Source organism: Protopterus annectens, chromosome 6.part0, assembly GCF_019279795.1.
Source record: "Protopterus annectens isolate FY-2018-M chromosome 6.part0, PAN1.0, whole genome shotgun sequence".
Classification (NCBI taxonomy): domain Eukaryota; kingdom Metazoa; phylum Chordata; order Ceratodontiformes; family Protopteridae; genus Protopterus; species Protopterus annectens.
The window spans coordinates 1,444,415,165-1,444,424,169 of record NC_056737.1 but is presented as its reverse complement, the minus strand read 5'-3'; the positions used below and the strand labels follow the sequence as shown (position 1 = coordinate 1,444,424,169).

At 36.9% G+C, this 9,005-nt stretch overlaps 1 protein-coding gene across 1 annotated transcript in view; it reads right to left on the bottom strand.

Annotated features, from left to right (window-relative positions):
* Positions 1–1,805: 1,805 nt before the first annotated feature.
* LOC122803988 (histamine N-methyltransferase-like) overlaps positions 1,806–9,005 on the bottom strand; it is a gene marked incomplete at its 5' end in the record, with an annotated part of 203,073 nt that continues 195,873 nt past the window's right edge. The window contains one exon of the mRNA XM_044073668.1: positions 1,806–4,809. Within this exon, the coding sequence (XP_043929603.1) occupies positions 4,442–4,809 (368 nt within the window). The remainder of the gene's footprint in view (positions 4,810–9,005) is intronic.

Genomic DNA, 9,005 nt, shown 5'->3' with positions numbered 1-9,005 from the left:
GATGATCTGAGGATTGTGAAGGAGAAGGCTAGCAGTGTTTAGTCCGACTTAACTAGGGAATGGCATACAAGTGTAGTCTTTTAAGATACTATACTTGCAAGACCAGATCAAGAATATTTGTACTCCAGTGAGCTTTTTGATTGTTCAGTACAGCAACTTCTGGTTCATGAAATCAAGGAATTTTTGGGCACAGCATAAAACTGAGATATCCCAGTTTATGAATGGGTGGTTGAAGTCTCAGACAAGGATGGAGTTCCTGTGTATCTAAAGTTTATCCAGAATATTTAGGATGGGACAGGATGGAACATAGTTTTCAGGTGGCATCAAGGGACTCCTATTACAAAATATGATCTGATCTTTGGTTTTATTTTGTGTGATTTTTATTTCAGTAAGTTTAATATGTGGGCCTCTAGGAAACTTTCTCAAGGTAATGTGGTCTTTAACAAATATGAAATCTCCACAACAGTTCCAAGCAGGTCTAAAGGTGAGGTAGGTGAAAAACTCTGATATAGAATGAGTGCTTTCTGTATGTTTAAACCAAGTTTCAGTAATAATACACACATTATTGTGCTCCAAATGCAGGAAGGCCTCAAAGTCAAGCATTTTTGTTTTTATTTAAACTCATAGCATTTAGCAGCACTACCTTGATAATTGTCTTGTACCTGATTTTTTTTTTTTATGTTGGAAAATTCATTAGCTGGACTCTATCTAAAATAAGTCACTATTGACATAGCAAGGGCTCTAGCCAGTATATGGAAGCCTGTAAGCTATCCTTAGTGAAGTAAGTAGGGCTTTGCAGCAATTCATATCAAGCTATCACATACTGGATCGCCCACAGATGGTGCCATTCATTCAACCATTTGTGGAAACCAGTCATCTTTTTTTATACATCAGCACCATTCTTGGAGAAAGAAAGAAAGATCATGCTTAATACTACTGTCTTTCCTGCATTTGAGACATGTATGCAAAGGTCAGAAATATCTTTCTGCATGTCTTTTAGGGCTTTGTGTGTCAAGTTATTTACATCCAGATGAACCACCACCATGTCATACTCATACCTGATCAGACTGAGAACCTTTAGGGCTCTTGCAATACTGGAAATCTTGGTGTCTGAAAGGCAACTTACTATCATTGCCCTACTTTTGTCCCCATCACTAGTGCATTTTTATTAGTAGAGTGTTTATGTGTACTTTGTTTGCGGGAGTTATTTTTTTTCTATTGACTCTCAGCTATCTATGTAGTAGTATGTGTTGTGGTGTTTAATTTCAACTGAGTCCTAGATTTGCTTAACCTTAGAGTCTTAGGTAATGATATTTTACAGCCTCAGCATATGATGCTTGCATAGAGTGCTATGAAGAAATATGGTGCTCACAAACTATGTTCATATGTGAAAGTGATGCCTCCATCTTAGCTAAATATTTGCATCTCTCACAGATAGTTTTTGGCAATGAGCTCATTGTCTATGAGCATCAGGCAATGATACCTTGCCTGAGTATACCAAATGCTATGAAACTGGCAGCTAGTGGGAGAAAAGCTGGTTGACCTTCCATTTAGTGTAAGTGTGCAGAAATATGGGCTGTAAGACTTTCTTGCACAATATTTGATTTTCTTGAATGCATTCTTATGAATGCAGTATAATAAGAATTTGTTAATACAATGAAACATTTGCAGTATATTAAATAAATAAATAGTGGTAAGGATCTAACTAAAGTAATAAATAAAAACAAAAACAGAAAATAGTGGTCTTAAAACGTGGTTGATGAGCTCAGTCGCAATAATTTCCAAAAATCATGAAACCCAGATAGTTTTCCAAAACAACAAGATTTTATTCATCATAGACAAGCGATCCTCATCTAAAGAAATTTAACTTGGTCCTGAAGTGAGGTGTTGTACCTTCGGACCTTAGGCTGACCTTCTTCTGGGTATGGCTCTATATAGCCTTGCTAAAAGTACAACACATTGTTTTTACTAGTGCTTGCAAGTGATACCTTGTGAACTGTGACATGAGTATAATGGTCAGATCGCATTATCATTAAAACATGAGAGGGGAAGGGAAGCTTTACTTCAATCTGAATGAACTTAATTTATTACTTTCCTATATGACTTAAATGTATAATCTGCAATTGATATGATAAGGTGTTATTTTATTGACAAAATACACTGACATTAGTGGAAGAGTGTGTGCTCATTTTTGGATTCCAGTTGCTTTGGTTTAGGGGTGCAAACATTTGTAATTTGTGTCATTTATAGCAAGGCAGTATGAAAGCTTAGTTTTAATATGTTGCATTCAGTTTATTTCACACAATTTTAATTGTACATTCCAAGATTACTAGAGATGTGTGCAAAATGATCACATCTCCTTAGCAATAAATACATAAATATTTTTTCTTAGTAAGAAAGTAAAAATACATATGAAATATAACTGATGTATGCAGTACAGAAAATATAACAATATGCTTTGACTTAGTATCATTGGGCATCATCTAAATAGCAAGAAAAAAAATAAACACAGTTCAGTTGTTTGAGAAAGAATAAATCACAGTTCAACAGTTTACATTGTAAATACTGAGTTTGTATTGTTACAGAAAACAATTAATTTGTTCATTTGTGAGCATAATAAATCAAAACAATATTTTTAAAGGTGGCTTTCATTCAGTTGAACTTTCTGTATGGACATGAAAAAATACATTTGTACCTATGTTTGCAGAATAGCTGAGCTGCTGTGAATCTGTTACTCCATACATAGCAATTCTTAATTCTCAGTCTAACTTTTTATCAAGATATATCTTTTTATGTGCCGATTGGGTTGCAAAATGAAATCAGCGAATTAACTAATTTTGTTAGTTTGGTTACCCATGGTCAAGAGACAATTTACATCCAAGGCAATGTCAAAGGCAACAATTATGTTAATAAACATAATGCATATTTACATCAAGCATTCCAAAAAGGAGAATTTACACTCTAGGTAAAACAGAGCAATTAAAAATATAAGCAAATATATCAGCTATCTGCATGTTTGATTAATTATTTTATATTGCACTTCAGATTAGTATTTTGAGTGCACAACACAAAATATGATAGGATACGATACTTGTATACATGATAATATGAATGGTGTTTATTAGGCTTTGCTAAAATAAGATTTATCAGATCTTGATTTAATGAAGGGAATTCCAGATTGGAGACTGTGTTTTCTACTGCATTCACTAGAATAAAAATGTATTTTTTCCTGCATTTGCTTGCATGAGTGAATGAGACTGAATATGTCATTTTCCCTAAGATGCAGTAATCTCACCAATAACTATAAAAGTTGGGTGAGAATGGCTGACATTTTTCTGCATGAGGACTATTAAAAGTTCTGCTACAGTGCACCTGTACACAGATGGATGAAGTTGAGACTATCTTCAGGCTACCATATATGATTAGTGGTATAGATAATTGGAGGAAGCAGGCTGGGGAAGATGGGAATGAGCAGCCAGTATTGGCTGAATCATCCTGGTAGGAGTGTCAGTTCTTCTTTGTCTCTTTGGTGACACCTAGAGGAAGAATTAGTAGATGCACCTGCAGCCAATCACACTACTTCACCCATGCAGCAGAGAAAACGGTCAGCATGAGTGCATAGACAAGCATGCTTTCCTGACAGAGGCAGCATAGTAGAGCTTGAAGGGCAACCATGGGGAGGAGGTAGGATCTTCAAGAAAGGAGCAGTAAAAAGCCATGATTATTATCAGTAAGGAAGCCCCTGTGATTGGCTCTCACTATACAAGAGATGAAGGGACCAGGGCTGGCTCTCAAACAGTGATGACAAATGGGCAAACTGATTGCTAGGAGAATTAACAGTCAACAGGTAATAGAACAACATGCTGCCTCCACAGAAAACAGCATGCTTTGTTATACTCTGAAAGTACTACTCCATAAAGAAAACTGATTGAGCCAACTTTGTTGAAGCAAGACTGAATAATTCTCAGCTTCATGAAATAACCAACAAATAAAATTAATAATCATTTACAGATTATATCAAGAATATATCTCCTATCCTGAAAGTGACTTACTTATTCATGAAATGTTCTACTGTACTTTTAGGTCTTATCAGTTTACAATTTTGGAATATTTGTTAACAACAGCAATTAAATGACTGCCTATGTTTTGCACTGCATAATACACTATGTCTTACAAATTTGCCATTTTCATTGAACTGCATGACATTTATAAGCAGACGTCATTTCTGGACAGTGTGACAAATAAAATTGCTTTGCAATACAGCTTTAGCAAAACTGCATAATTCTATCATTAGAATTTGAACTTGGTTTGAAAAATATTTGAAAACCTGTAATGGTAGAACAGTGACAAATATTTACATTTTCTGATTCACCCACACTTTTTAACAATTGTTGTGGTAGTATCAAGTAAACAGATCTGTGAGATATTAGCTACTTTAAGATCATTTATCGACTACTATAGCAGAGACACTAGTATTGAAGATAATTTTTCCATCTCTTTCACTGCTGCACTCTGGCTGCTGAAGCTTATTCAGTACACCAGCCTTCAGATCAGGTGGAGCTGTCAATCTGAAGTTAGTGATATCAGTCAGAGAGTCTAACAAAATATTTCCGTTTTCACTATCCTCGATAAAGATTTCTGTTATGTCCCACTCAGATGGAATATCAAAAACCTGATACCGTAACCCAAGTCGTTTGAGAACTTCTTCGATATCAGAGCAAGAAGCACTTGCACTCGTAAGGGATTGGAACTTACTTGAAAAAAGTTGACTGCCATATTCCTTCCAAAGCAAATTCCATCCACTGCTATCTGTTAATAATATAAAACACATAACATATATTTGAATGTTTCTTCTTGCAAAGCATTATACTTAAAATCAGAAACAGGGGAAACTACTTCTCATCTATCATTACAGATTACATTGTATAACAGTATTCTGAATTCTAGTTTTTTGATGTTGCTGTTACATCGGAGGCATTCAACTTCATGGTTTATTTTTACATAATCAAAACTCAGAAACTCAGCTATTGCAATTCTCCAAGTGAACCACCCAAACATAGAATGCAGAGGATACAGCATACTGACTGTAACCTTGAATCCCGAAACACTCTCAGCTCAGGGTCCAGAAGGGGGTGGCTAGACTGAAAAATCAGTATTGCTGATTTTTGGCATTCTGAATGGTGATGTAAGTTTGGATTTGCTCTGAATGAGCTTCCAAGCCTCGACATTGTAATTGTAAACTAAACTCCATATAAGCAAATTATACACAAATGTGGTCTGATCATGCTAATAATGTTCTTTGAATTAAATAATTCAATACCCAGTTTGAATTACTGTTCTGAAATAATGATTTGCATAAGGTGAAAAGTTGACCAAATTAGGTAAACATATATAGACATATATTTGCTGTAACATCCTATCTAAATAAAAATATAAATAAAAAAATATATATTTTTTTTGAATAACGCTTTTTATTGAGTCGCTCTATAAAGTAAAAAGTAAGGAAGAAAAGTAAAAACTTTGGAAAAGAAACACAGATAGGTTGATTTCAGGGAAGCTTTTGAGGCTGATTTTGCTGATTTATGTTACTTGTTCCGGTGCCTCATTATCACAATGAGCAACTGCAAATGCTTTTCTAAAATCAGCTTGTCTGTGTTTCTTTTCCAAAGTTTTCACTCTTGTTCTCTATTTTTTTTTACTTTTTAGAGCAACTCAATAAAAATCATTCTTTTAAAAAATATATATATATATTTTATTTTTTTATTTTTTAAGTAAAATGCAACAGTAATTCTGTATAAAACTAAAACTGTGTTTTTGCTACTCAGTGTGTGTGTGTGTGTGTGTGTGTGTGTGTGTGTGTGTGTGTGTGTGTGTGTGTGTGTGTGTACATGTGCATGTGTGCGTGGAGGAACTGAGGCGGGGAGATGCAAGAGTGTGTGTGTCTGTGTGTCTATATGTCTATATATATATATATATATATATATATATATATATTATATAATGTATATGTATACACACACACACACACACGCACACACACACATATATATATATATATATATATATATATATATATATATATATACACACACACACACACACACACACACACACACACACACACACACACACACATACACACCACACACACTTGTGTGTGCCTGTGTGTGTAGTTTCTGTGTGGGAGAACTGTGGCAAACCATGGAACTCCTGTTCTCCAGTGCCAGTCCTGACAGGGTGTATATACAAGCAAATGTTGATGTTGCACAGGATATTTGGATAAATGGGGTTCCACTGTATTCAAGTGTCAGTATTTACATGTTTCTTTATGTGTAATATTAATTTTATTCATTATAAGAAAGAAATGCATGAAGTGCTTGTACACATTATGCATTCCACATATCTTATTGACTCTGTCAATTTATATCCAAATTAATCAACTGGTGTAAGCATTTTTAGTTACCATATTTCTCATTAAGTTTAAAATTACACATCAAATGGGTTTATTTCATGTGCCACCCCCACCCCTTCTTATTGCAATGCTTTCTCTTGCTATATTAAACAGGCTACCATTTCATTCTTTAGAAACCCCATCCCTCTTTCCGTGGTAGTTCTTATCTAATTCCCAGAGCTGCAATCCCTGGCCCCTGTCAGAATTTCAAAACTGTTCAATGCCAGACCCAAAAGTGTAAGTGCAATACTGGAAACTACCAGAGAGGTGCAAAACTCACTGTTACATGTAAAAAAGGCCCTACCTTCCCACCCCATCATCCAGCTCCTTATTTACACTAAAAAGAAAAGCTCTGAGGTATAGCAATTTTGGACATGCTGTGTGTGCTTCCTTGTAAAAGAATTTAAAAGTGTATTGCAGTTCATGTCCTTGAACATACCAGGGACCCCATGGTTATCTTACCTCTTAGATTTCCTGTAAGTGTTCATTTAACCCACCTCCTGAAATGCTCTTCTCTTATTGTGTATGCTTCTCATTCCAGCACTTCACTATTTCATTTTTTTCCAGTTTACATTTAAAGTCAACACCCAGCTTTCAGTTTTGACCACCTATATTCTTTTGATGTTCATAGGTAGGTACCAGGCTATTGGCCCTAGGGCCTAAGCAAGCCTAGCCAAAAAGGTACCCCGGCTTTCATCATCCAAGAAAAGTATATATTCCTGTGCTCCTGTCAAGCAGAGCCACACAAGTGATCTCCGGGGTGAATTTCCTATTTCACATCCAATCATCAATATTTTTCTTGAAGAGTGCTAATGAGGAGCTCTGTTTGACATAGATAGGTAGTCTGTTCCAGAGTATGGGAAGTCTCTGAGACAGGAATCTATCCCTCCAGCATGTTCTGTTTATTGTGGTGACAAGGTTTAGGTCCCTAGAGCATGCAGCTTGGAGGGACTGGGAATTCTTTAAGTGAAGCATGTCCAACAGCTCTGGGTTTGACACAGCTTTGTATCTTAGGCAGAGATTGCCTCTGAGTAGGCGATATGCGACAGAGTAAAGCTGGAGTTTTTTGAGACTGTCTGCATAGGGCATTTGTTTGAGGCCAGTAATCCTCTTTGTGAGGTATTTCTGCAGCCTTTCCAGTTGTTGTAGATGTCTTGTGAGGTACATACCAAAAGAGGCGTTGTATTCTACAATGGGTCTAATGAGTGATTAGTAGAGGGGAACAATGATCTCTTTTTTTCTGGATGAGAAACCTTTTCTGATGAGGTGTGCAATGTAGAAGGATTTCCTGACCACTGTAGCGGTGTGATTATCAAAGGAGAGATTACTGTTCACCTGTGTCCCAAGGTCTCTTATCACACTTTCCATGTTAAGTAGACTACCGCCTATGTGATAGTTCATGGGTACAGAGTTTTTACCAAAGGGGATGACAATGCACTTTTTGGCACTGACCTTGAGGCCATGGCTTTAACACCAGGCATCTGTCTCAGTGAGGCCCTTTTGTAGGATGTCCACATCGTTAGGAGTTTCGATTATGGCTCCTAGTTTGCAGTCATCTGTGAACTTAGTTAGCCAAAGACCTTTTGTGTTAGCCTGCACTTCAGGGAAGTAGATATCAAACAGGAGAGGACCCAGGACTGAACCCTGTGGTTCTCCACTTGTCACCATTCTGAAGTCTGATTTGGAGTCTGCTACTTTCACAGTGTGGGTTCTGTCAGTAAGCCAGTTGGCAATCCATCTTGTGACATAGGGATTTATACCTAGTTTAGTGAGTTTATCTATAATTCCAGAGTGGGGGAAGGTGTTGAACACCTTGATGTGGTCTAGATAGGCTGTGTGAACCACCTTACCCTCATCTACATGATCTGCCTTTTACAAACCCGGGTCTATATTACATCAATGAACATTTAAATGTTCGAATCTCTAAAGGTCGACCTTTGGAGATCGAACATTTAAATGCTCGAAAATGTAATAAAAGCAAAATAAAGAAAACAAAAATTTAGAAAAGGATTTTAGCAGGGGGGCAAGGCCCCTGCACCCCCCACACCCCCCGCTACTTAAATATACCAACTCTAAGATCGCACATCAATGCACTACAGTGTGGAAATGGGAAATTTCCCCTTCACTACACTGTAGCACAATCTTGGAGTTGGAATATTTAAGTAGGGGGGTGTGAGGAGCAGAACACCCCCATGTGGGGGGTGCAGGGGGGCTTGCCCCGCTGCCTACACCCTTTGGTTTATATATTTATTACTTAATTTTTTTTTTTAAAGATTTTCGAACATGGAAATATTTGATCTATAACGGTTGACCTTTACAGATTCAAACATTTACATGTTCGTTGATCTAATATAGACCCTACAAACCCAAACTGTGTGGGGTCCAAAGTTTGGAGATTTCCAATGTCTTTGTTTATGAGTTCCATGATGATACATTCCATGGCCTTGCAGACCAGGCTCGTCAGGCTAATGGGGTGGTAGTTCCTGGGGCCTGTCGTGGCTCCCCCTTTGTGGAGTGGGATAACTGTCATGGTTCGCCATTCAATGGGCACAAA